The sequence below is a fragment of the Cyprinodon tularosa genome, unplaced genomic scaffold, assembly GCF_016077235.1.
Source record: "Cyprinodon tularosa strain WSP-4 unplaced genomic scaffold, ASM1607723v1 ctg123, whole genome shotgun sequence".
Classification (NCBI taxonomy): Eukaryota; Metazoa; Chordata; class Actinopteri; order Cyprinodontiformes; family Cyprinodontidae; genus Cyprinodon; species Cyprinodon tularosa.
In genome coordinates this window covers 1,278,539-1,306,063 of record NW_024038037.1, presented here as the reverse complement: position 1 = coordinate 1,306,063, position 27,525 = coordinate 1,278,539, and the positions used below count along the sequence as shown (strand labels likewise).

General features: G+C 40.7%; 1 protein-coding gene and 1 long non-coding RNA gene across 2 annotated transcripts; both read left to right on the top strand.

The window, feature by feature from the left end:
• The first annotated feature begins 615 nt into the window (after positions 1-615).
• LOC119777378 lies at positions 616-21,912 on the top strand. Its single transcript, XM_038276236.1, has 10 exons — positions 616-657; positions 824-871; positions 963-1,010; positions 20,394-20,462; positions 20,577-20,624; positions 20,800-20,847; positions 20,923-21,103; positions 21,193-21,294; positions 21,369-21,446; positions 21,521-21,912. The coding sequence occupies exons 5-10, from the start codon at positions 20,587-20,589 to the stop codon at positions 21,716-21,718; spliced, it is 645 nt and encodes a 214-aa protein (XP_038132164.1). The 5' UTR covers positions 616-657; positions 824-871; positions 963-1,010; positions 20,394-20,462; positions 20,577-20,586; the 3' UTR covers positions 21,719-21,912.
• LOC119777380 lies at positions 6,059-7,386 on the top strand. Its single transcript, XR_005279909.1, has 3 exons — positions 6,059-6,084; positions 6,549-6,630; positions 7,216-7,386. It is a non-coding gene; the product is annotated as an uncharacterized LOC119777380 (long non-coding RNA).
• Positions 21,913-27,525: the final 5,613 nt, after the last annotated feature.

Sequence of the window (27,525 nt, the reverse complement as noted above, 5' to 3'; positions counted from 1 at the left end):
GTCTTAATAAATAACAGCAAACAGTTCTGCTTTTCACCAGCATTATTATTCTTAACAGACGTATCAAGTAACAAAGTACAAATACCTTGTTACCTTACTAAAGTAGATTTATTTCTATCTATACTTTACTAGAGTAATTAACTTTTAGGAAACTTTTTACTTCTACTCCTTACATTTTCAAAATAGACTTTTATCATCCAGAATTGTAGAAAAATGTTCCTTTAATAGTTTAGTGCAGTAAAGCTTCCGTCCTTAACATTCTTTCCTGCATTACTTTTATACTTTAATTAGTTTAAAGACAATTATATACAATTCATCCTCTAACCTCTACAAAAGTGTTTTTAAACAGTAGGATTTATACTTCTACTTGAGTAATAAACATTAATACTTTTAATACATCTTATTCTTAATCTGAACACATCCAGAAGGAAACCAAATATTAATCCTGATTCACTAAAGATGAGGATATGAAAGAGAGAGCTTTTGGTGGGAAGGTCTGAGCAGGAAATCAGGGATGCAGTCGTCATTAAAATGTTTCCGATGTTTGAAATAATCTCTCAGAGGCTGAGATTATTGATCTGAAATAACATCTGAGACTTTGACACACAGATCTGCTCTGAGGTGGAAAGATGAAGAACTGAAGTCAGTCAGTCAAAGGTACTGATCACACTAAATGGTTTATTTCTATTGATTTAATGAAGCTAGGAATGAATTTGATAGGATTTGGATTTAAAGGAATGTTTTAGTTTGGTTTATTGGGAAGTGATACAGAACTATAATTGGAAAATGATTCTGTGAATAAATCTGATCAAATGATTTCCAGGCTGATCACAACAAAGACGTCTCTGGAAGAAGAACTTCATCAAGTCAGGTCAGTGAGCTTCTCCTGATTGTTCTGATCAGAGTCTGAGGGCTGAGAAATAATCTGAGTTTAAAGTCAGATTACCTTCTAATCTCAACAGATCTGCTTTAAGACAAAAAGAGGAAGAACTGAAATCCGTCACTCAGAGGTATTTGTTTGAAATAAGTTATAGTTTCTCTGCGTCACTGAGGCTCCATGCTGATGGTTAGATTGACAAACATGCAGCGGTGGACGAAGTACTCGGTAGTAGTACTTTAGTAAAAGTATTAATACTCAGAAAAAAATCTGACTCAACTAAAAGATGAAAAGTAAAAAAGTTACTCGGTCAAACATCAAGTTAAAGTATTGAAGTATTGACTTTGAGGATATTTAAAAGTTCAAAAATTAAAATTACATTTTCTAATATTAGAACATTTCTGTAAAAAAAACTGAAAAGTAAAAAAGTTACTCAGTCAAACATCAAGTTAAAGTATTGTTGTACTCTCTTTTGAAAATATTTAAGTATTCAAGAATAAAAGTTACATTTTCTAATTTCCGAACATTTCTGTATAATTTTTAGGGTAATTTTAAAGAACCTGTAACTTTTAGAAACCACCTGATGAATTGATGCGTAGAACCACCTGATATAGATCCTAGAACACCTGGAAAGAACTTCAACATAAAAATGCCATAAAAAAATGTAAAAGTTATTTTGATTATTATTTCTTATTTGAAAACAAACCAAATAAAAAACAGTAGAGTATTGATTCTCCTCTTTCTTTCACTAGAGAATAAAGGTTTAAGGTTGAATCTATTAGAAACTTTAACTCTGCTTTGAGACTCATCCTACTGAACAACTTGGCCTCATGGCAACAACTAACGCCTTAATAAAATGATAAACTACTAATAAAATCTGCTCTGAGTTTCTCATATTTATGGAACGTCATTAAATCTGTAAATCAGTGGCGTCCAGATTCGGTTCTAAAGGCTGCTATCCGCCATGATGGAATTACATGTCAATAAAGAAAAACAGCAACAGAGGATTAAAAAGCTGAGCTGAGTAACTAGCAGCTTCCTCCAAATGTAGTGGAGTTAAAGTTATAAATATGCCCTCAAAAAATTACTCAAGTAAAGATACTTAAAAAGTACTTAAGTAAATGTACTTAGTTACTTTTCACCACAGCAGAAACATCAGCAGCAGGTTATGATTTAATCCTCAATCTTATTTTAATGCTTTGATCTGTTTTACCTCAGATTTATTAAAACAAAGACTTCTGATGAATATTTATTTATTTACTGAATTTTCATTAAAGGAATAGTACACCCAAAACATGATTAGCCTTCATTTTCTACTCACCCCCATGCTGAACAACACTCTGGAGTACTTTTTTGATATCTCAAATGCATCTGGAGATCTGGGAGGCTTCTTGCTGTCTGCTGACATTCAAATAATGGAGGTCTATGGCGCCCGAGACAGAGAGGTCCATAAAAGTCCACAAAAACGTGTCAATATTCCTCCATAATGCTCGTCCAATGTAATCCAAGTGTCCTGAGTGGGTAGCGTCCAGAATTTACTCGAAACTAAGTCATTTAGAACGTTTTAGAGCCTAAACAGTAGTGTATAGGATTTCCTAATAGCGCCCCCATGCGCGCTCACGATTCTACGGAAACCGCGGCAGACCAAACCGGAAGAAAGTGCGCATTCAGCGTCTGCTCTGACGATAATGCAAGCGTAGAAGAAGAAGTTCCGCTTTTTGGACATTGACAGCCGCATCAGAGGGGCGTCCTGACAGGAGCGGCTGGAGGAGAAAAACCGGTGGAAGGCCGGAAAGATTGCATGTGGATGGTCGTTTGGTGCATGGCGCGTGTTTTGAAGCTGCTTATGGAGAAATGTCTTGGGCCGTGAGTAGTGAGGAAACAGGAAGCGATTCTTGTGGGATGGAAGAGGGAAATAGTGACAATGAAGGTTGGAAGATAGCAACATCAAAAAATGAGAAAAAGCGGAAAAAACAGAGATCAGTTCAAGGGGAATCTAGTTCAGAACAATCCAGTGATGATCATTCCATACATTCCACAGCACAACAAAATGAATTCAAAGTCATATTCAAAGTCGTTAATCAGGCAGACTCTTTTACAAATTGGAATCCGGTTCACTTAACAAAAACCATCAATAAACTTGTCGGAGAAGTCAGAGGTGCCAGAATTCTGTACAGTGGAGACCTGCTAATTATCTGCAGAGACAGCGCCCAGCAAGGCAAAGCAATACGGATCAACAAAATTGACGGGATAAGAGTTCAGTGCAGCTTAATGGAGAACAAAAAGTTCAGCAGGGGAGTCATTGGAGGAGTTCCTCTAAAAATTTCTGAAAAAGAGATTCTGGAAAACATAAGAGGTGCAAAAGTAAAAGAAGTAAAACGGTTAAAAACAACAAGAAACGGAGAAAGATCTGACAGTTTATCTGTGCTAATTAAATTCGAAGAAGAGCAATTACCAAGCAAAGTATTCATCGGTTACATAAGCTATAATGTCAAAATCTACAATCCTCCACCATTGAGATGTTTCAAATGCCAAAAATTCGGTCACATTGCAGCAGTTTGTAAAGGGAAACAGAGGTGTGGAAGGTGTGCAGGAGAACATGAGTACGGAAAATGTGGAAAAGAAGCTAAAATAAAATGCTGTAATTGTGGTGGAGAACATACTGCTGCCTATCGCGGCTGTGAAGCAAGCAAAAGGTCTGAGGAAATTAAAAAAATGAAATTTGAGCTCGGAATAACCTACGCTGAAGCTGCAAAAAGGATCCCATCTCAGTCAGAAAAACCCAAACCTACAGTTCAACACACAGCAAATTCCAAACCTCTAGAGAAATCTCTAAAAATTGATGAAGACTCACTTATTGTTAAAAAGACAAATTTTGTTCTTTTCATGGTAGAAGTTATTAATTGTACTGCACAGACAACAAAAAAAACGGAAAAAATCAAAATAATAGTGAAGGCTGCAGAAAAATATCTGGACATTAAAGATTTGAACTGGGAGATGGTTGGAAGTATGATGGGAGGACCGATGGGACCATCAGAAACTGGCAGAGTTAAGATGACCTAGAGTAAATTAAAATTATATGGGCAAATGTGATTTAGTATTATGTTGGTTTAAGTTACACAGGTTTTTTTTTTTTTTTTTTTTTTTTTTTTTTTTTTTTTTTTTTTTTTTTTTTTTTTTTTTTTTTGGGGGGGTGAATCGTTTCCTGTTTTCTTGCTTTACTCCATATCAGTTGGTGGCGGTAATGCACAATTCACAAGTCTGCCAACCGCCATAAAATCCCATAAGAAGAAGAAGAAGAAGTTCCGGTCACACCCCTTTGGCATGTGGATGGTCGTTTGGTGCATGGCGCGTGTTTTGAAGCTGCTTATGGAGAAATGTCTTGGGCCGTGAGTAGTGAGGAAACAGGAAGCGATTCTTGTGGGATGGAAGAGGGAAATAGTGACAATGAAGGTTGGAAGATAGCAACATCAAAAAATGAGAAAAAGCGGAAAAAACAGAGATCAGTTCAAGGGGAATCTAGTTCAGAACAATCCAGTGATGATCATTCCATACATTCCACAGCACAACAAAATGAATTCAAAGTCATATTCAAAGTCGTTAATCAGGCAGACTCTTTTACAAATTGGAATCCGGTTCACTTAACAAAAACCATCAATAAACTTGTCGGAGAAGTCAGAGGTGCCAGAATTCTGTACAGTGGAGACCTGCTAATTAACTGCAGAGACAGCGCCCAGCAAGGCAAAGCAATACGGATCAACAAAATTGACGGGATAAGAGTTCAGTGCAGCCTAATGGAGAACAAAAAGATCAGCAGGGGAGTCATTGGAGGAGTTCCTCTAAAAATTTCTGAAAAAGAGATTCTGGAAAACATAAGCGGTGCAAAAGTAAAAGAAGTAAAACGGTTAAAAACAACAAGAAACGGAGAAAGATCTGACAGTTTATCAGTGCTAATTAAATTTGAGGAAGAGCAATTACCAAGCAAAGTATTCATCGGTTACATAAGCTATAATGTCAAAATCTACAATCCTCCACCATTGAGATGTTTCAAATGCCAAAAATTCGGTCACATTGCAGCAGTTTGTAAAGGGAAACAGAGGTGTGGAAGGTGTGCAGGAGAACATGAGTACGGAAAATGTGGAAAAGAAGCTAAAATAAAATGCTGTAATTGTGGTGGAGAACATACTGCTGCCTATCGCGGCTGTGAAGCAAGCAAAAGGTCTGAGGAAATTAAAAAAATGAAATTTGAGCTCGGAATAACCTACGCTGAAGCTGCAAAAAGGATCCCATCTCAGTCAGAAAAACCCAAACCTACAGTTCAACACACGGCAAATTCCAAACCTCTAGAGAATCAAAAAATTGATGAAGACTCACTTATTGTTAAAAAGACAAATTTTGTTCTTTTCATGGTAGAAGTAATTAATTGTACTGCACAGACAACAAAAAAAACGGAAAAAATCAAAATAATAGTGAAGGCTGCAGAAAAATATCTGGACATTAAAGATTTGAACTGGGAGATGGTTGGAAGTATGATGGGAGGACCGATGGGACCATCAGAAACTGGCAGAGTTAAGATGACCTAGAGTAAATTAAAAATTATATGGGCAAATGTGATTTAGTATTATGTTGGTTTAAGTTACACAGGTTTTTTTTTTTTTTTTTTTTTTTTTTTTTTTTTTTTTTTTTTTTTTTTGGGGGGGGGGGGGGGGGTGAATCGTTTTCTGTTTTCTTGCTTTACTCCATATCAGTTGGTGGCGGTAATGCACAATTCACAAGTCTGCCAACCGCCATAAAACCCCATAAGAAGAAGAAGAAGAAGAAGTTCCGCTTTTCACCTGTTTATTTTCTGCCCTGAGCCAGGTGAGCACGAGGTCAGTCTCTCTCAGAGTTTGAAAAAGTTGTTGATTAGTGATTTTAGTCGTGAAATTAAGAAGATGGTTCGAGTGTGTTCCTATCCTGGATGCTTCAATCAGATGAAGCGGCAGTGTGGAATAACCCATTCCGTAACTTTCCACAAATTACCTCTTCGGGACCCTGAAAGGCTAAAACTGTGGCTAATAGCTCTACGAAAAGATCTAAGGACAGCTAACGTGGATTCTCTCCGTGTCTGTAGTGAACACTTTTCAGCGGATGATTTCCGAACCTGTAAAGGAAGAGCTTTATTAAAGAGTACAGCTGTGTCGATGGTGTCACAACTAAGGACAGAGGTATGTACTTTATAAACCATTTATGTAACTTACACGTTTGTATATGATCTGTATTTTTACCGGTACTTTTTTAAAAAACGTTAAAATGTTAAAACACGCTAATATTACTTGAGTAAAAATGTTAACTTCCACATCAATTTGGACAATCATGGAATTTTTTACAAGTCATGTTATTTTAGTTGCTTTGTTATCATACGGATTTTTTTTACACTGTATGTATGTACAACCCACCTATTGACAAACACCCGCTCCACAGCTCAGTGTGACATTATATTAATTTTGTGATCAATCAATGTGATCATTGATGGCCTGCAAGTTGTTAGTGTTTAGGAGTTAATAAAAAATAAAAATCTGGATGATAATAACTCAACTTTTAGCACCCAGAGAAATACTAATGTGATCCATGATTTAAAATACATAAATAAATAAATAAATAAATAATATTTATCTTTTTGTCTTTACAGCCCAGGCTTCTCCGCAAAATACAACACCTACAGCTTCATGGAGGACACAACAAATGAAATAATCCTTTTTCAGTTAGTGCAGGTAAGGGAAATTATTATTTCATATTTCATATTACAACATAATATGAGAACAATTGTCAATTGTGTGTTTACAAATTGACTGCACAAAGATACATATGCATATATTTTGTAGTTTTATTTGGATTTTGGTCATTCTAATTGGCAAATAATAATTGTGAAGCGGAAGACTGTGATCTATGTATATGTTTTTTTTTTTAGAGGGTGGGATTGAATTTGGTTTTGTACTTAATCCCACTCGTTTTCGTTCTTCAATTTGATAAATGTAGCCTACATTATTTTTTAAATTTCTATATTTATCTATTTTCAGTTTTCTTTTTTTATTGTATCTTTTTTTTTATATTATTATTATCTATTGTATTTATTATCAATTTTGGTGCATTTATTATATTGTTTTTCTTCCTTTTTTTTGGGGTAATGTTTCTCATTTTCATCATGTGCGGAATGAAATTAAAGAAGTAAATAAATGTATGTGTAATATGTGGAACATATTACAAAATTAATGTTGCTATCGGATTATGACAAGCACTGTCCCATCAAAGATGTATGAAAATGATTTTAAACATTAAATTTTTGTTTTGTGGTACAGGTGACAGAGGCATCCAGCTCTGCTGCCATGGAGCCAGTGGGGTTCAGGAGAGGACTTGATTATCTCCTTGAGTAAGGTCTTGAAGTGGAGGTGGTAACCACTGACCGATCACCATCTATACGAAAAATTATGCGCGAAGAGTATCCGGAAATCCACCATGAGTTTGACATCTGGCATTGTTGCGGCTACTCTTGCATCAAAAAAGTTTCCAAAAAAATCAAAAATTGCCAGAGTAGTCTTAGGAGGAGGTTTTTCGACTCACAAAACAAAAAGCACTCGTGGAGAATTTTCTTGTTTCAAAATAAGGGTGTTTTCTTTACTAATAAAAAATAACAGAAATATTCTCAGAGTTGACTAACAAAAATTCAAATATAAAGTTAAGTGATGTGTGTGAAAAAAACTGTTGCACTCCTCACTCCTTCAAACAAACAATCAGCTCCACCTCATCAGCTGCTTCTACTTGTTAATCTCAGCAGGAGGCGGACTGACAAGGAGGAGGGTCAAAGCAAAACAAATACATAAACAAATAAACAATAACTCTACCATTCACATAACCTTAGCTCTTTAACATTAATAATTTTGCAAAAGATAAATGAATCTAATTCTTAATAGGCTCCAACATCCCGGCCCCTAATTGTTAGCCTTAGCAAAATAACAATTACAAAAATAATATTCACAGGAGCCTAACATCTAGCAAAAACATTACATAAACTTAATTCTTTTGTCCATAAATGTTACCTAGAGCTTCTCAACATTTCTAATGCTTAAAGCAGTCCATAGAAAGTCTTATTTCATCCAGCTGCCTCCATTAAAAGACAGAGCTTATCTATTGGTCGCTGGATGACTTTGGCTTTGGTTTTAACCAAAACGCTTCTAACAAAACCTTTGGCATCTGGAAAAATCCTTATCACACGACCCATTGTCCATGCGCTCCTTGGTGCTGAGTTATCCACAATAACAACCAGATCTCCAGGGCTGAAGTTCCTCCTTTTGCTGTTCCACTTGCTTCGTTCTTGCATAAGTGGAAGATACTCCCTTGTCCAACGTCTCCAGAAAAGATCTGCAAGATACTGTGATTGTCTCCATCTTCTTCTTGAATATTGATCTGTTTTCTCAAAGACTCCTGGTGGTAAGGTTGCTTTTCCTTTCAGCTGGAGTAAATGGTTTGGTGTTAGTGGTTCTAAATCATTAGGGTCATTCGACACTGAAGTTATTGGCCTGTCATTTAGGATGGCTTCCACTTCACATAGTGCTGTTGACAGGGTTTCATCATCCAGTGTTTGTTCCTTAAGGACAGATGTGAGGGTCTTCTTGATTAGACGTATTAGTCTTTCCCAGACTCCACCATGGTGAGCCCCAAAAGGTGGGTTAAAAATCCATTTTATTCCCTCTACTAAAAGGGTCTTTTGGATTTTCTGATGATTTAGCTCTTTTAATGCTTCTTGTAATTCCTTTTGTGCTCCCACAAAGTTTGTCCCACAGTCTGTTCTGATGCTCATCACTGATCCTCTTCTGCAGATGAATCTGCGTATAGCATTTATGCATGAATCTGTTGTTAAGAAGTTTGCCATCTCTAGGTGGACAGCTCGACTCACCAGACAGGTGAATATGACGCCCCATCGTTTCACCTGAGCTCGTCCCCTTTTTACTTCAATAGGACCAAAGTAGTCAATGCCAACATGACTGAAAGGAGGTAGGTCTGGAAATAAACGGTCCTCAGGAAGGTCTGACATCTTCTGTTCACCAGGTTTTGCCTGCATGCGTCTACAGAATACACAGCTCTTGATGATTTTTCTGGCTAAGGAGTTTGCATGAGGGAGCCAGAATTTCTGCCTTAGCTTGGAGAGCATGTGGCTCCTTCCTGAATGTCCAACTTGGTGATGAATTTGTTGTAGGATGAGGTTAGATAAATGTGAACCTTTAGGTAGAATGATCGGGTTTTTCTGGTGGAATGGCATTGCGCTTTTGTTTATCCTACCACCAACTCTCAAGATGCCACCATCGAGCATCGGATCCAGTTTGAGGATGGTACTTCTTGAACTGAGAGGTTTGCCTTGTTCCAAGCAAGTAAATTCACAGTGAAAGTGGCGTTTTTGTTCAAAACAAATGATTGCTTTCTCTGCATTCTGCATGTCCTCCACTGATAAGTATTGCGTCTCGTGTTGATTTTCCAACTTTTTCATCACTTCTGAAGACAGGTGAGTTTGACTTTTTCTTTGCTGGCTTAGCAGTAGAAGATGTCTTTTAACCTTTAATACCCAGGCTACAGACTTCTGAAGTCGGTTCCATGATGAATGATACTTTATCATCTTGCATATTGGATGTTGATCCTCCATTATCACACTGTTAACTGTGATCTCCTTTCTCACTTCTGGATCGTTCGCTGGTATTTCTTTCAGACCTTCTGTGTGTTTCGGCCATGTTCCTTTTTCTCTGCTGAGATATTCAGGACCAGTCAGCCATTTTGATCTTAAGAAAGATTCTACATATAGCCCTCTTGATGCGTCGTCGGCTGGGTTGACTTTTGAACTTATGTATCTCCACTGGCTGGTGTGGGAGAGGTCATGGATTACAGCAATCCTGTTGGATACAAAAGTGTGAAATCTTTTAGTTTGATTGTGAATATATTTCAAGACAGAGGTACTATCTGTCCAGAAAGTTGAATCAGAAAGTGGTAAATGCAGCTCCTTCTTTAGCATTCGATCCACCTTAACAGCCAATGTTGCTGCTGTTAGTTCCAGTCTGGGTATGGTCATCTGCTTTAGAGGTGCCACTCTAGCTTTTCCAAATATAAAGCAGATATGGATTTGACCTTGGTGATTTGTTAATCTGAGGTAGCTTACTGTACCATAGCCTGACTCACTTGCATCACAAAAGTGATGCAGTTCAGCAGTTTCCACGGGATCAAAGTTTTCAGGCTTCATGCATCTTGCAACTTGAAAGTCATGTAGCAGATTTAACTCCTTGAGCCATCTTTGCCAAGGCTTTGCAAATTCCTGGGGAATGACATTATCCCATCCATACTTGGATTTGCAGAGTTCCTGAAGTAACTGTTTGGCTTTCAAGATGAAAGGAGAAAGGAATCCTAATGGGTCGTATACTGAACTCACTGTGGAGAGTATACCTCTTCTGGTAGCAGGTCGACTCCTGATGGTGACTTTAAAGCTGAAGGTATCACTGAGAGTATCCCAGTGGAGTCCAAGTGCAGACTCAACTGTTATTTGTTCTTTCAGCTTTTCTTTATCCAGATCTAGTTCCTTGAATGCTCCAGCTCTGTGATGTTCAGGGATGCTTGCCAGCACTTCATTGCTGTTGCTGACCCATTTTGTTAATGTAAAACCTCCCTCACTGCAAATTTTGGTGAGATCTGTGACAAGCTTCATTGCCTGGTTCACTGTTGCCACTGATCGGAGGCAATCATCTACATAAAAGTTACTTTTAATGGTTTTGATAATTTCATCAGAATAATGTTTCTGGTTGTCAGCAGCAGTTTGACGCAGAGCAAAATTAGCAACGCTTGGGGATGATACAGAGCCAAAGAGGTGAACTTTCATCCTGTAAACCTCAAGAGGTTTGTTAATGTTACCTTCTGGCCACCACAGAAACCTCAGCAAATCTCTGTCATTTTCATCAACAAAGACTTGATAAAACATTGCTTCAATGTCTGCCATTACTGCAATGGGTTCTTGGCGAAACCTTAACAATACCCCAATAAGGGTGTTTGTTAAATCAGGGCCTTGGAGGAGCTCCTTGTTCAGAGAGGTTCCTTGAAATGAGGATGTACAGTCAAACACCACCCTCAGTTTGTGCTTTCGCTTATGGTAAACACCATGATGTGGAATGTACCAGACATGTCCATCCTTCCTGCAAAGTTGCTCAAATGGAACCTTTTCTGCATAGCCCTTTTTCAAAATGTCCTCCATGAAGGATGTGTATTCTTCTGTGTACAACTTATCCTTCTTAAATTTTTTCATAAGGTGCAGTGTGCGTTCCTTAACCATTTTATAGTTATCAGGCATAACTTTATCTTTGTTTCTAAAAGGAAGTGGTAGGTGGTAGTGTCCATCTTTCATATACAATGAGCCAGAAGCAATCTCCATAAAACGCTTATCCTCAACAGACATCTCATTTTTCTCTTCATACAGGTTCTCAGAGAAATCCTGGTTATATTGTCTGATGAGCGTATCCTTCAATTCAGTAACAGAAATTCTGTTACTGGACACTGCAATAGGCCCATCATATTCTGTGGTACTATCAACACCAAGTGGTCCAGTTACCACCCATCCAAGTACCGTTTCCACTGCATACGGTCCATTATCATGACTGTTTATTATTTTCCATGGCTCTAATGCTCGAGGAACATCAGTTCCAATGAGGAGTTCAATGTCTGCCTCGATTTTCTTTAAAGGGACACTCCTGAGATGAGGCCACATCTCCAGGTCAGCTTGTGTGATGATGTTTTCTTTTGAGACAGGTATTTTATCCTGTGTGTAAACTTTCGGCAGGTCCAAGTATGTGCAGCCATCAATACCTCCCACCTCTAGTCCTCTAACCTCGTAGGTTCCTGCAGGCTTTTCCTGTCCCATTGTTCGCAGAAGTATCTCTGTTTTGCGTCCTTTCAAATTTAGCCGGTTCATCAATCTTTCAGTACAAAACGTTGCCGTGCTGCCTGGGTCAAGGAAAGCATAGGTTTGAATATATTTGTCCCCTTTTGCCACCTTAACACGGACAGGCACAATGGCTAGTGCACAATCTTTCCCGGCCCGGTTTACATCACCTGCTGAAACAAGAGCACTACTTATGGGAGTTTCTTCAATCTCCGTTTGACTGTCCTGCTTTGAAACGTTTACACTTTTAATATGGAGTACTGTTGGATGTTTCATTCGACAAACTTGGCATGTTAGTCTCCTCTTACAATTTTTGCTTAAATGACCTTTAAGTAGGCAACCAAAGCAATATCCGTGACTTCTCAAAAATTCAACTTTACAATCATGCCACTCTGCTTTAAAACGCAGACAGTCAGCTAAGTTGTGTTTTCCCGGGCAGAATCCACAGTGAGAGATATTGGCAATGGGTGTGGATTCTGGAGGTGGTGGAGACAAAACGGATTGCTTTATAGCGCATCCTGTTTTCTCTGTAACTATTGATGTTGCAAAGCTACTGTTCTTACCTCTCATTGATTTTAGTTCACCTTTGCCTCTTGGGAATGTTTTTTTGGTTGTTGTTTGGTCTTGAAGGTCTCCAAACAAAGGATCCAAAAGCATGTTAGCATGGTTTTCCACAAACTTGACAAGATCTTTAAATCTGACTCTCCTGCCAGTTTTCTGTTGTATTTCATAAGCTGTGGTTCGCCATCTTTCTCGCAGTTTGTAAGGTAGTTTGGATGCTAACAGCCTTAAGTTTGATGGGATTTCAAGTTCCTCTAAGTACTGTAAATCTTGCATTGCATTACAACATCCTCTCAAATACATTGCATATGCATACAGCATCTTTCCATCCTCAGCTTTAATTGCTGGCCAGTTCAAGGCTTTATCCAAATAAGCTCCAGAAACTTTCATCTCATTTCCAAAATGTTCCTTTAATAGTTGTTTAGCTTCCCTGTAGCCTTTACTTCCTTCCATATGTAAGCAACTGCGAACTAAATCTCTTGGCAAACCAGATGTAAATTGTTCTAGATAATACAGTCTGTCTTTATTATTTTTAGTCTTGTCTTCGATTAATTGTTCAAATGCATGAATAAAAGACTGGTATTCTAATGGGTTACCATCAAACACAGAAATATTTCTTGGAGGTAACAAAGACAGATTTTGCTGGCTGACAATGAGTTCTGCTATGTCATTTTGTCTTTGAATAACAACATTCAAATTTTCATTATCAGCAGTAACAGCCACCTCTGGGTAATCTTGTGCAGTTTCAGATGCGTTATGATCATAAATTGCAGCTTCAGTTTCACTTTCAGTGGGATTCCTATTTTGGGGTTTATTCTCTGCTGTCCTTAATCTACTGGGAGACGATTTACATCTCTCCAAAATGGTCCGTTGAAGTGGAGTCTTTGGTATAGCACCTAAATGCATAAATTCCACATTGCCCTCTATCGAATGTGGTTCTTGATGAGAGCTATAATATTCATTCATGCCGTCACCTAAAGACGGTTCCTGGTCCACCTCAACACTTTGCAAGGTCTTTATTTTAGCATTTGATGCTGCAAGATCAGCTTCTAGCTCAATTTGCTCCATCTTTAACTTTAATTTTGCTTCCTCCATTTGTAAAGCATGTTTTTCTTTCAAGGCAGCAACTCGTGCCAGTGCAGCAGCCTGTTCTGCTTTGGCCTTTTTTAACTCTGAAGAGACTGAGGAAGATCTGGATGTGGAAGAAGATGACTTTGATTTCTTTGATACATTAGATATGCTGTCTGATGGTTTGATTGTTGATTGTACAATGTCTTTTTTCCATGTTTCGACATCTTTCAAAAAATAGTTTAAGTTAGTTATTCGAGGCTCAAACCAGTCATTATAATCATTTTCCTTTTCGTCCTCTGATAAGAGCTCTTGAACCAACCTATGAGCATTTTTAAACTCATCCACGGCTTCCTTAAATGCTTGTACTAAATCATTGACTTCATGAATATTTCCTGCATCCGTCATCAAAGCCTTTATTTCATTAATCTTTCTAGTGCAGGCTCCCAATCTGCCTCTGCGCGAAAGGACGCGCTCTTTTAACATGTTCTCAGACGCAGGCGTGGATTTAGGGTCCAACATTGTTAATGACCACACCGATCTTTTCACTTTCAAGTAAGTTCATCAATAAGCATCCTTCTTTGAAATCAACAGCTTTGCTTTCTGTAGTTATCGATCATTCTTTGTAGCGCAGCGGCGCCTTCATTCATAAACTCAGTCAGCTGATTGTACTCACGGCCCGCTGGCTGCTTTCTTTGCGCATCAGAGCGTGATCGGCTGGCAGCTCCCGACTTTAGGCTCTTCTTCAAGTCATCAGTGAAGTTTTTTCACTTGTTGCGGCTACTCTTGCATCAAAAAAGTTTCCAAAAAAATCAAAAATTGCCAGAGTAGTCTTAGGAGGAGGTTTTTCGACTCACAAAACAAAAAGCACTCGTGGAGAATTTTCTTGTTTCAAAATAAGGGTGTTTTCTTTACTAATAAAAAATAACAGAAATATTCTCAGAGTTGACTAACAAAAATTCAAATATAAAGTTAAGTGATGTGTGTGAAAAAAACTGTTGCACTCCTCACTCCTTCAAACAAACAATCAGCTCCACCTCATCAGCTGCTTCTACTTGTTAATCTCAGCAGGAGGCGGACTGACAAGGAGGAGGGTCAAAGCAAAACAAATACATAAACAAATAAACAATAACTCTACCATTCACATAACCTTAGCTCTTTAACATTAATAATTTTGCAAAAGATAAATGAATCTAATTCTTAATAGGCTCCAACAGGCATGTTGTCAAGGGTAAGCTGACAAATTGTAATTTGTAAATGTACAATGGTAAAGGAATTACTATAATGAGGAAAATGTTTTTACAATATACTTTGGATAGCCCTTGTACAGCCACATAAACTTTTACATAATTTACCCCTCCCTTGCCAAAGCGCTGGCACCTGCCTAGGTTATACACAGCCCCATTGTGATCCCACACTCCTCTATTACCTGCTCCCACCTTGTACTTCATACCCACCAAGACTATGTTGACGTCACCCATGTGCAGAAGTGCAGTCTGTTGGGACTGTACATCTCCAATCACCTACACTCTCTGAGCCCTGAGCTCCCCATTGTCGTTAAAATTAAATTAAATGAAAAATACTTTATTTATCCCAGAAGGTAAATTAAATATTTTAAAAAGCTAACACTCCTTTCTTTTTTTCGAAACAACAAAGCAATATTGTCTCTAACACCTGGTTCCCTTGATCCTTCCCAAACTCTTTGATCCACCTGTATGAACAACATGTCCTGTCTAACGTTTAGTGCCACCTCAGTGACGTTGCCACCATACACCTGGTGGATACATTTCTTGTACTCCCCAACCAGACTATTTTATAAAGGAATAAGTTTCTTGGATGAGAGACAAAACATCTTCTACTCACACGTTTACTCCAGTTGCCATATTTTATGCTTGCTTGAGACTCATTGACGATTGTTCTGTTTTTGGTAGGGCTCATGAAAAAATTGCTGTCAGCATCCAACAAAAAGGACAACCTGCAACCATGGATAAAATCCATCTGCAATCACTTGTGGTACGCCTGTTCCACTTGTGGAGGTGACCCTGATGTGAGTAACATCACATTCTTCACATTTAGGCAACATAAAGTTATGATAATAATAACTGATCATGCATCATGTCATGCTTCTTTTTGTTTTCTTTTTCTTTTGTTTTCTTTTGTTTTTACTATGGACCTCTTTTGTGTCTGAAATAAAGATTGATTGATTGATTGATATTATGTTTTCTCAGGGAAGCTTGAAGTATTCCATGCATCTATGCTGAAATACACAGAGAAGAGACTGCACTTCCACTACTCAACAATGAAAGCTCGCACCCAGCTTGCCGTTATGGACCACAATGAAAATGTTCAGCGTGAACAGGCCTACACCAACACAGGTAACAAGAAAGTATCTTCAAAACAAAAAAACCTAACCTTGTGCGCTGTGCTCAGTGTCATATACTCATTTATGTCCTCAAAATGAGCTGTATTGAAAAAACAGCAAACATTACATTTAACCTTCAATGGGAACCGCACCTGTTTAGTGAGCTGCTGCACTAAGATCTGCATAACAAATATGGTACTTTATGGTCCTAATTCTCACCACCACAAAATTACAAGTACCAGATTCCTAATTATTTGGATACAATTTCTTGGTTCCTTTTTTGAAACCTAAAACCGAAACTTTTTGAATGCTTTATAATAGCTATGTTATTTCATTAATGTTTCCTCTGTCTTACATTTTCTTCTTTGTTTTTTAGGACAAGCACGGTTCAATGTGGTTTACCCAAAACAAACAAAAGAATGGGTCGCCAAAAAGATCTATGTTCCAACAACACAAACATTCCGGCAAAATCTGGTGGTGCAAGTTGTGCGGAGACGCCTGGAGCCCAACATCAAGATCAAAGACCCCCAGTCATATGTTTCTATCCCTCCCATACCAGAAAACATTGCTCAGAAACCAAAACCTGCCAAAGAGGAAGCCATACAAAAACGTACTTCCCGATACAGCAGTTAGTCTGAGTGGTGCAGTATTTTTACTCTTGCCTTTTTATATTTGTACTTATGCAAATAAAAAGTCTAGCTGGTGGCATGTAATTTTATCTTTTTTTTTTTTCAAAATTCTGGGATACAGAGTCTGATAAGGGGTTTACTTAATATAGTTATGACATGACATTTTTAAATAAAATGGCATGTGTCTGTGGTTGGTTTGTCTGCATTTCACACTTAGGTCTAGAATAAATATTTAATCAAAGGAACAGAGTTACATCTTTCTTACCATCCAAAGTCATTTTGTTTATTTCCAAAACAACACAATAGTACAGGAAAGGTTACAGTTATCGGCTACATAAATTCTGAAATGTTATCTATAATGAGGCAGTATAGGTTTGTGATTTGGGAAAAAATATGAAATATAATGAAGTAGTACAAATTAATATGGAAGAGTCTCTTAGGATTTGTTTATAGTCTTTACAACTGTTCAAAAGCTGCCTCTGCCTCCTTGAAACCAGTATACACTCCATCTGGTGAAGGGTAGCTGGGATGGATGCTTGTAACAATACAGGCTGGTAAAACTCTTCTGCTGTCCTTGCCAAGTCTCTCGCCTTTCAGAATCCACTCGAGTACCACACGGTAGGCCACCAACCTGTACTGACTGGGGGAGGGGGGGGGGGGGGGGGGGGGGTAAAATGGAGCCATTATTTTAGCAATACAAGTGAAAAAGAAAGCATCTCATCCAGGACACAAGCTGGGTAAGATGCTGAGTAAACAGACTTTAGTACTAGCATCACATACAAAAAACTGCACAGTGAGTACCATTAACATTATGTATCTATATATATATGATATATATATATATATATATATATATATATATATCATATATATATATATATATCATATATATATATATGATATATATATCTATATATATATCATATATATATATATATATATGATATATATATATATATATCATATATATATATATATATGATATATATATATATATATCATATATATATATGATATATATATATATATATCATATATATATATGATATATATATATATATATGATATATATATATATATATCATATATATATATATATGATATATATATATATATCATATATATATATATATCATATATATATATATATCATATATATATCATATATATATATGATATATATAATAATATTATTAGCAAGGCATAGGCCTGTTGCACAAAACTTACTCTGCAGAGAGCGTGTTGTTTGGTCCTGCGGGTCTTGGCCTCTTTTTCCAATTGATTTTGGGCACATGGAAAAACATCTCCAGAACGCCACGGGTCAGTAATGGTGGATAATCCGTGTTTTGGGTGACACAAAGTCTTTGGCTAGTGCTCTCGGTCTCATCAGTGGAGATATTTAGATCCTCCAGTGGTGGCATCAATAAGTCCCAGTCCACACAGCAAATGCTCTCCTCTTCTGTTGGCATTGCTTGACAATTTCCACATTTACACCACGTTTCTGACGCTCTACGTCTGTAGCACAACGGTGTTTGCGGCTCAGCTTGAGCTGCGGCTGCCTCATCCATGTCTCTAAGTTCGTCATCTGTGTATTCTGGTTCATAGAGAAAAGGCTCGGCAAAGAACTCCTGCTTTTCCTCAACACTGAAGTCCTCAGACATTTTTCTTTCGTTGTTTCTTTCTTTGCACAGGTAAACAGCACATTTCTTCTTCTACGCTTGCATTATCGGCAGAGCAGACGCTGAATGCGCTCTTTCTTCCGGTTTGGTCTGCCGGCTTCCGTAGAATCGTGAGCGCGCATGGGGGCGCTATTAGGAAATCCTATACACTACTGTTTAGGCTCTAAAACGTTCTAAATGACTTCGTTTCGAGTAAATTCTGGATGCTACCCACTCAGGACACTTGGATTACATTGGACGAGCAGTATGGAGGAATATTGACACGTTTTTGTGGACTTTTATGGACCTTTCTGTCTCGGGCGCCATAGACCTCCATTATTTGAATTTCAGCAGACAGCAAGAAGCCTCTCAGATCTCCAGATGCATTTGAGATATCAAAAAAGTACTCCAGAGTGTTGTTCAGCATGGGGGGTGAGTAGAAAATGAAGGCTAATTATGTTTTGGGTGTACTATTCCTTTAAAGGATGAAGGTTTTCTCATATTGAGAAAATTATTTAGTTCAGAGTAAATTCTGCCTCCTGGTCCAGGAGATCATTTCCTCCATGTTTTAATGAAGCGCGTCTTCAGCTGCTTCAGAACTGAGCTGCTGTTTGCTAACAGGAAGCAGACGGCGTGAAAACATCTCACTGATTTCATTTCCTTCAACCACTTCCTGTTTGCTTTAGGATTGTTTTTCTTTTAGTTTTTAAATGTCTAAATGTTCTGGCATCTCTTTGTCTCCAAAAGCTTCTATAGACACATTTCCCATAATGCATCTCAGAGATGCATTATGAGAGAATTTTTATTTATATGTTAAACATTTGCAGAACATCGATGTAAGAACTTCAGCAGGTTTGTAGTTTAATTTCATGTAATTTCTATAATAGAACAGCAGCAGAATTCAGTGTCTGTAGAGAAGCAGGAAGAGAGAAACAGAAACTTCCTGCTGCTGCAGAGACTGAGGCTCTTTACCCACAGAAACTAGAACAAGCAGAGTAAGTCACTTTATTCATTCTAGAAAACATAAACCAGATCAGGTTTATCAGCTTCCCTGAGAAACATCTGGAATAACTGAACTGAGAGTTGATCGATATTAATCCAAAAATAATAAGAAGTATTTCTTTAATTTCTGTGTTATTTTTCTCTCCTTCAGATCGGCTCTTAAACAAAGAGAGGAGGAAATAAAATCCCTCAATCTGAGGTACTCAGGATTTCACTCAGATATAAACCCAAACTTTAGCTTTTATACTCAGTCTGATCAGATGTTAACTTTATGTCAGTAACTAACAGCTGCCTGGAAGATTCATTCACTTTAGTCATATAGAGCCAATATACAACACGTCATCTCAAAGGACTTTATAGAGTCAATTCAACCAGATCATGCAGTCAGATCAGTAATAAAGGTTTCTGTCTATGGAAAACCTGCTAATTGCATTTACTCATTGACTTTGCACTGGTTACCACTAGTAAACCTGTAGACTGAGAGTGAAGTACTCTGTTAGGAACATAAGGAACAATCAGATCTCTGATATCAGATGGAGCTTGGTTATTTAAGGCTTTATATGTGAGAAGGAGGATTTTAAATTCATCAGCATAATGTTAGGAAACTAGAGAGAAAATGACGCTCTACATGCCTACAGGAATCCTGCCTAGTCTGGAAAATAGTTTACTGCTGTATAAGACGACCCTTTGTAAAGCAGAGCAGCATATTTCCCCTCATTAATAGAGGAGAATAAGAATAATCCCAGATATCTTTTTAATCCAGTTGCCAAACTCACCCAGAGCCATAGCTCTGTTGAACCGTCCATTCCACCTGCTCTTAGCAGCAATGATTTTATGGGATTCTTTATGAATAAGATTGATGTTATTAAAATAAGATAATTAGCACTCCTCTATCTATGATTGGTTTATCTCTGGAAGGTGAGGCAGCATCTGAGGTAGAATCTGAACTGGTTTAAACTGCTTTGATCAGTTGAACTTTCAGAGTTAGTAAAACTATTATAAGAGGAAGATCTTAGCAGATATTTAAATCATTAATCTGTGAATCAGTCTGGATTTAGTTTGGCTGTTAATGAGTTCATCCAGCTGATAGAATCCTGTTAGAGAAGCTGGGAATGAGGCTCAGAGAATAATAGTCTCTGTTATTAGATGCGTATAAACTGGATGCTTTAAGGCCCTTCAGATAACATCTGTTGTAAACTGGCCCCATAGAAATAAACTGAGTAGATTAATTCTACTTCTAGTTCTCTAGTTCTACCTTCATATCAGTGATGACTTGTTTTCTGAATTCAAGGCTTCAGGAAGCTTCAGATTTAAGGTCCAGCTCCCAGCGATGTAAACAAGGATGTGAACACAAAGAAAGGTCTGTTTTATGGATCTATCATAGAAATACCAACAATGACCAGAAAATTATAATTTTTATTACTTTGATTTTTGGTGATGAGTCACTATTTAGAGAATCATTATTTTTATACAGTTTGACTGAGATGGAGACGTTTTACAAGAAGAAGCTCAGTGAGGCCCGGTGAGTCATTTTCTAATGTTATTTACTGGCTGTAACCAGTTAACAGCTTCATTAAACCGACTGGTTTCTATCTGCAGGTCTGCATCTGACTGCTAATATCAGCCCACTGTGTTATCATCACATCTAAACAGGAACTGTAAGGTTTTCATCAAAGCTTCCTTTTTTTCCTCCTCAGATCTGCTGCAGCTAAAAAAGAGAAAGAACTAAAATCGGTCAAAGACAGGTACCGACCCGAGAGCTGAGGCATCAGGTTTACTGAGCCGCTGCAGAATTAACCAAACCTTCAACCCTTTGACAGACTGGCAGAACAGGTGGCCATCTCTCTGAAAACAGGAAACACTGAGAGCATGAACAACCCGGTCAGTAAAACCAGACTGACTGAGATGTATGACAACCTGAAGCTGCTGCAGTGGCCTAAAACCAAAGATCAGCTGAAGTCCAGGAACGTGGGCCCAAAGGAGGCCAAGGATCTGATCCAGGTGGAGTAAAGCTGCTCTCTGGAGGTTTACCTTCTGTGCTTCATGTCACCCAGGCTCTGCTTTGACTGATGATAGACTGATCTCTGTAGAAAACCTTTGGAGCAGCGTCAGAGGAAATGAAGAGAAAGAAGCAGCAGATAGAGGAGATGTTCCAGCAGATGGAGTCCAGCAGTGGAAGGACTCCTCAGAAGGTTCTGGACTCTTCAACCAATGTCTCTGCTACATCATTAAGTATGATCTAAGCTTCATGGTTCCTGTGTTCCAGGTTAAAGAGTTCAGACAGCTGACGGTTCAGAACCTGCAGATGGCGCTGTTCCACAGCAGCAAAGAAGATCTTCTGAAGGTTTGATTGATAGATGTTTGATTTGTAGCCCTGATGGAAGAATCCATGTGTAACTTTGGACATTTCCTCCTCAGGCTGGTTTCCCTGGACATGGAGGTCCAAACTCAGAGGAGGTGGAGGCGGATCTGAGATCTCTGACCTCTGAGTGCTTCTGGTTGGGATGTTTGATGGCTCTGAACAATCCTCCTCTTCAGCCTGACTGGAAGAACCACGTTCCTGGGTTCGACTCCTGGGATGTTTTTCCTCGAGACATTAAGCCTTCAGTGGAGTAGAGGAAGCAGAGTAAAACAGATTCTGATGTCACTTCCTGTTTATTTATCAACCATGTGAATCTATGGCCCAGTTCTGGTTGGTTTCCTTTAGTTTTCTTTGTATCTCATGAATGATGAGAGAAAATAAAATGTTGATGATGTCACAGAAGCCTGGAGTTCCTGCAGGGAAACATGGCTGCTGCTGTTTGTCCACATTTCCTGTTTTTCTTTCTTCTCTCTGAGATAAAGTCCAACATAGACCTTCAGAAAAAATCAGTCATTCTGACCTTCAGGTGGTTCTTCTGCAGGAAGGTTTAGTTCCATTTCCTTTAATGAAAGCAAACCAGATGATGTTGATTAAGATCATTTTCCCTCATAAACCGACTGAGGCTGTTTTCCTCCAGTTTATCACTGCACTGGAAAAATGATCTAGAAATAAAATAAGATAATCCTTTATTTGTCCCACAGTGGGGAAATTGCAGCGTTGCATCACAGTACAGTAGGAAAAAAGAAGAATACAAAGTATAAAAAATATTTAAAGATATATAAAAAAATATATACATTAAGTACACTATATTGCCAAAAGTATTTGCTCACCTGCCTTGACTCACATATGAGCTTAAGTGACATCCCGTTCCTAATCCATAGGGTTCAATATGACGTCGGTCCACCCTTTGCAGCTAGAACAGCTTCAACTCTTCTGGGAAGGCTGTCCACAAGGTTTAGGAGTGTGTTTATGGGAATTTTTGACCATTCTTCCAGAAGCGCATTTGTGAGGTCGCACACTGATGTTGGACGAGAAGGCCTGGCTCTCAGTCTCCGCTCTAATTCATCCCAAAGGTGTTCTATCGGGTTGAGGTCAGGACTCTGTGCAGGCCAGTCAAGTTCATCCACACCAGACTCTGTCATCCATGTCTTTATGGACCTTGCTTTGTGCACTGGTGCACAGTCATGTTGGAAGAGGAAGGGGCCAGCTCCAAACTGTTCCCACAAAGTTGGGAGCATGGAATTGTCCAAAATGTCTTGGTATGCTGAAGCATTCAGAGTTCCTTTCACTGGAACTAAGGGGCCAAGCCCAGCTCCTGAAAAACAACCCCACACCATAATCCCCCCTCCACCAAACTTTACACTTGGCACAATGCAGTCAGACAAGTACCGTTCTCCTGGCAACCGCCAAACCCAGACCCGTCCATCAGATTGCCAGATGGAGAAGCGCGATTCGTCACTCCAGAGAACGCGTCTCCACTGCTCTAGAGTCCAGTGGCGGCGTGCTTTACACCACCGCATCCGACGCTTTGCATTGCACTTGGTGATGTATGGCTTGGATGCAGCTGCTCGACCATGGAAACCCATTCCATGAAGCTCTCTGCGCACTGTTCTTGAGCTAATCTGAAGGCCACATGAAGTTTGGAGGTCTGTAGTGATTGACTCTGCAGAAAGTTGGCGACCTCTTCGCACTATGCGCGTCAGCATCCGCTGACCCCGCTCCGTCAGTTTACGTGGCCTACCACTTCGTGGCTGAGTTGCTGTCGTTCCCAAACACTTCCATTTTCTTATAATACAGCTGACAGTTGACTGTGGAATATTTAGGAGCGAGGAAATTTCACGACTGGATTTGTTGCACAGGTGGCATCCTATCACAGTTCCACGCTGGAATTCACTGAGCTCCTGAGAGCGACCCATTCTTTCACAAATGTTTGTAAAAACAGTCTGCATGCCTAGGTGCTTGAATTTATACACCTGTGGCCATGGAAGTGATTGGAACACCTGATTCCAATAATTTGGATGGGTGAGCAAATACTTTTGGCAATATAGTGTATATACAGACAGACAAGGCAACACTGGTATAAAGTGACAACAGTAAAGTTCTGTGCAAATGATTGATTGTATTAAATTATTGCAGATTTAAATAGGTATGAGTGAAGTATACAATAGATATGCAATAATAACAGGTAAAGTGACGGTGGACATATGGTTGATACGGAGCTAGCATTGTTGGTTGTACAGTCTGACAGCAGCAGGAAGAAAGGATCTGCGGAATATCTCCTTTATACAGCGAGGGTTTATCAGTCTTTCACTGAAGCTGCTCTCCAGAGCAGAGAGAGTGTCCTTCAGGGGGTGGTCCTCATGGTCCATCATAGACATGAGTTTGGACAGGGCCCTCCTGTCCCCCACCTGCTGTACAGAGGACAGCCCAGGACTGAGCTGGACCTCTTGATGATCTTGTCTAGTTTTTTCCTGTCCCTCTCCGTGATGCTGTCGCCCCACGAGGCCACACTGTACAGGATGGCTGATGCCACCACAGAGTCGTAGAAGGTCTTCAGGAGTGGCCCTCTCACCCCAAAAGACCTGAGCTTCCTCAAGAGGTAGAGCCGGCTCTGGCCCTTCCTGTACAGAGCCTCCGTGTTGTGAGTCCAGTCCAGTTTGTATTTGAGATGAACACCCAGGTACTTGTAAGTGTCCACCCTCTCAATGTCCTTTCCCTGGATGTTCACTGGGGGAGGGACGGTGGGACGGCGTCTGAAGTCCACCACCATCTCCTTGGTCTTTCCCGCATTTATGAGGAGGTGGTTCAGCTGACACCAGTCCACAAAGTCCTGAATAAGTCCTCTGTACTCCGCGTCGTCATCATCTGTGATGAGGCCAATGAGGGCGGAGTCATCGGAGAACTTCTGCAGGACGCAGCTGTCCGTGTTGTGTCTGAAGTCTGCAGTGTAGAGGGTGAAAAGGAAGGGCGCTAAGACCGTTCCCTGGGGGGCCCCCACACTACAGGTCCTGATGTCAGACACACAGTCTCTCGTCCTCACAAACTGGGGCCTGTTTGTGAGATAGTCCAGGATCCAGTCGGCCAGGTCACAGTCCACTCCTGCAGTCTCCAGCTTGTTTCTCAGGAGTCTCGGCTGGATGGTGTTGAAGGCGCTGGAGAAGTCAAAGAAGAGAATCCTCACAGCGCTGCTGGCCCTCTCCAGGTGGGACAGAGAGCGATGCAGGATGGAGATGATGGCGTCCTCCACACCAATGCCAGGTCGGTAAGCAAACTGCATGGGGTCCATAGCAGAGCTTACTGTGGTGCGGAGGTGACTGAGGACGAGCCGCTCCATGGTCTTCATCAGATGAGACGTGAGGGCCACTGGTCTGAAGCTGTTGAGGTCACTGGCGTGCAGTGTTTTTGGCACAGGAACCACACATGAGGTCTTCCACAGTGCAGGGACGACACTTTGCTCCAGACTCAGGTTGAAGACTCGATGTATGACTCCACACAGCTTATCTGCACAGGACTTGAGGAGGCGCGGGCTGATGTTGTCTGGTCCTGCTGCCTTCATCTGTCTAAGGCGCCTGAGTTGCTCTCTAACCTGGTCTTTTGTGAGAGAGATGGAGGATGATTCCCCGGACGAGGTGTGGGGAGGAGGTAGGTGAGAGGTGGGGGTGGTGGGCTCAGGCACAGGCTGCTGAGCAGGGGGAGTGTTGGGGGGATGTGGTGGTGTCGCCTCAAATCTCAGGAAGTGTGAGTTGAGGTCATTGGCTCTCTGTATATTGCCCTCTGACTGTGTCCTGGGGGGGTTGAAGCCAGACACAGTCTTCATTGCATTCCACACCTTTGGAGCTGTTGTTCTATCTGCTTCTTGTAGGCAGCTTGGGCCCTCCTGATATTTCTCCTCAGCTTCCTCTGTGCCTCCTTCAGAGCCTGTTTGCTCCCTGACCTAAAGGCTCTCTTCTTCTCCTTCAGCAGAACCTTTATGTCCCGGTTGATCCACGGCTTGTTGTTAGGAAAACACTGTACCGTTTGAGTGGGTACAATGTTTTCGTAGCAGAAGTTGATGTAGTCCGTGATACACTCTGTCATGGAGTTGATGTCCTGTCCGTGGGGGTCACAGAGTTCACTCCACACAGTAGTGCTAAAGCAGTCTCTGAGGGCCTCCTCGCTTTCTGCAGTCCACCTCCTCAACACACGGGGCTCCATAGGCTGCCTGTGCACCAGCGGGACATAGACTGGCCTTAGGTGTATGATGTTATGGTCTGATCTGCCCAAAGGTGGAAGAGCAGATGCAGTGTAGGCATAGGTGGATTAATGACCGGGCCTACCGGGCCCAGGCCCAGGGGGCCAGAGGCCCCAAGGGGCCAGGCCAACTTGGCCCCGCGGCCGCGACCCAAGCAAAACTACTTTTGCAAAAATAATAATCTTAGGCCCCAAGGGGCCAGGCCAACTTGGTCCCGCGGCCACGATCCAAAGAGGGTAAGAGGCCCCAAGGGGCCATGATCCATAGAGGGTAAGAGGCCCCAAGGGGCCAGGTCAACTTGGCCCCGCGGCCACGACCCACAGAGGGCCTGAGGTCCTAAGGGGTCAGGCCAACTTGGCCCCGCGGCCATGATCCATAGAGGGTAAGAGGCCCCAAGGGGTCAGGCCAACATGGCCCTGCGGCCATGATCCATAGAGGGTAAGAGGCCCCAAGGGGTCAGGCCAACATGGCCCCGCGGCCACGATCCATAGACGGTCAGAGGCCCCAAGGGGCCAGGCCAACTTGGCCCCGCGGCCACGATCCATAGAGGGTCAGAGGCCCCAGGGGGCCAGGTCAACTTGGCCCGGCGGCCACGATCCATAGACGGTCAGAGGCCCCAAGGGGCCAGGCCAACTTGGCCCCGCGGCCACGACCCACAGAAGGCCAGAGGCCCCAAAGGGCCAGGCCAACTTGGCCCCATGGCCGCAAGCCACAGAAGGCCAGAGGCCCCAAGGGGCCAGGTCAACTTGGCCCCGCGGCCACGACCCACAGAGGGCCTGAGGTCCTAAGGGGTCAGGCCAACTTGGCCCCACGGCCATGATCCATAGAGGGCCAGAGGCCCCGAGGGGTCAGGCCAACTTGGCCCCGATCCATAGAGGGTCAGAGGCCCCAAGGGGCCAGGCCAACTTGGCCCCGCGGCCACGACCCACAGAGGCCCCAAGGGGCCAGGCAAAATTGGCCCCGCGGCCATGATCCACAGAGGGCCAGAGGCTCTCAATCATTATTATCAAAGCTAATTCTCAAATTGGATGGATCACACAACCTCACTCACATATTCTTTATCAATTATTAAAGGTTGTTTCTGAATTTTGATCACAGAACTTAATGCAAATATTCTTGATTGATTGACAAAGCTCATTCTCAAATTTTGATTACACAACCTTACTCTGACAAATTATCATTATCAAAAAGCTCTATCTCGAATTTGGATCACAGAATCTCACTCAAGTATTCTTAGCTGTGCCCCTCCCCCATCGAGTCTTTCATAAACCGGTCTGTTCTTTTAGAATCTCCTCATTTGGTATTTTGAACTCGTGAGAGACTGCTCAAAATTTGGTTTCCTTTCCCTCAGTTCAGACTCAGAGATAATTTGAAATCATTCAACAAGAAGTTTAACGCGCGCACACACACACACACACACTTGAGTTGAGCATTACTTGGAAATTCTTATATTTTCCATTTTGCTGTTACTATCAGCATCTTCCCATTTTGTCCTTTTCTTTCGAAAAAGTTTACAGTCTGACATTTGTCACTGCTGTCAGTTAATAACTTTTTGGTCTTTGACCCATTTTGTCATTTTCTCGATTCGATCGTCACTGACCACTCTCTCCTGTCTGGCAGACATCGTTGCTGCCATCATAGCTAGCAAGCTGCCTGCAGATAGCAACATTTTGGTGTCCTTTGTGAAAATATTTAGATAGAAGAAAAAAGTGCACAAAGTTGTACAATTATTATCTTTTCTAAATATTTGTTTCACTGTCAGTGTGATTGACCGACTTTGCCGCTAGATTTCGTGTCTTTTGGCCATACCTGGCTAGCGACTAAAAACAT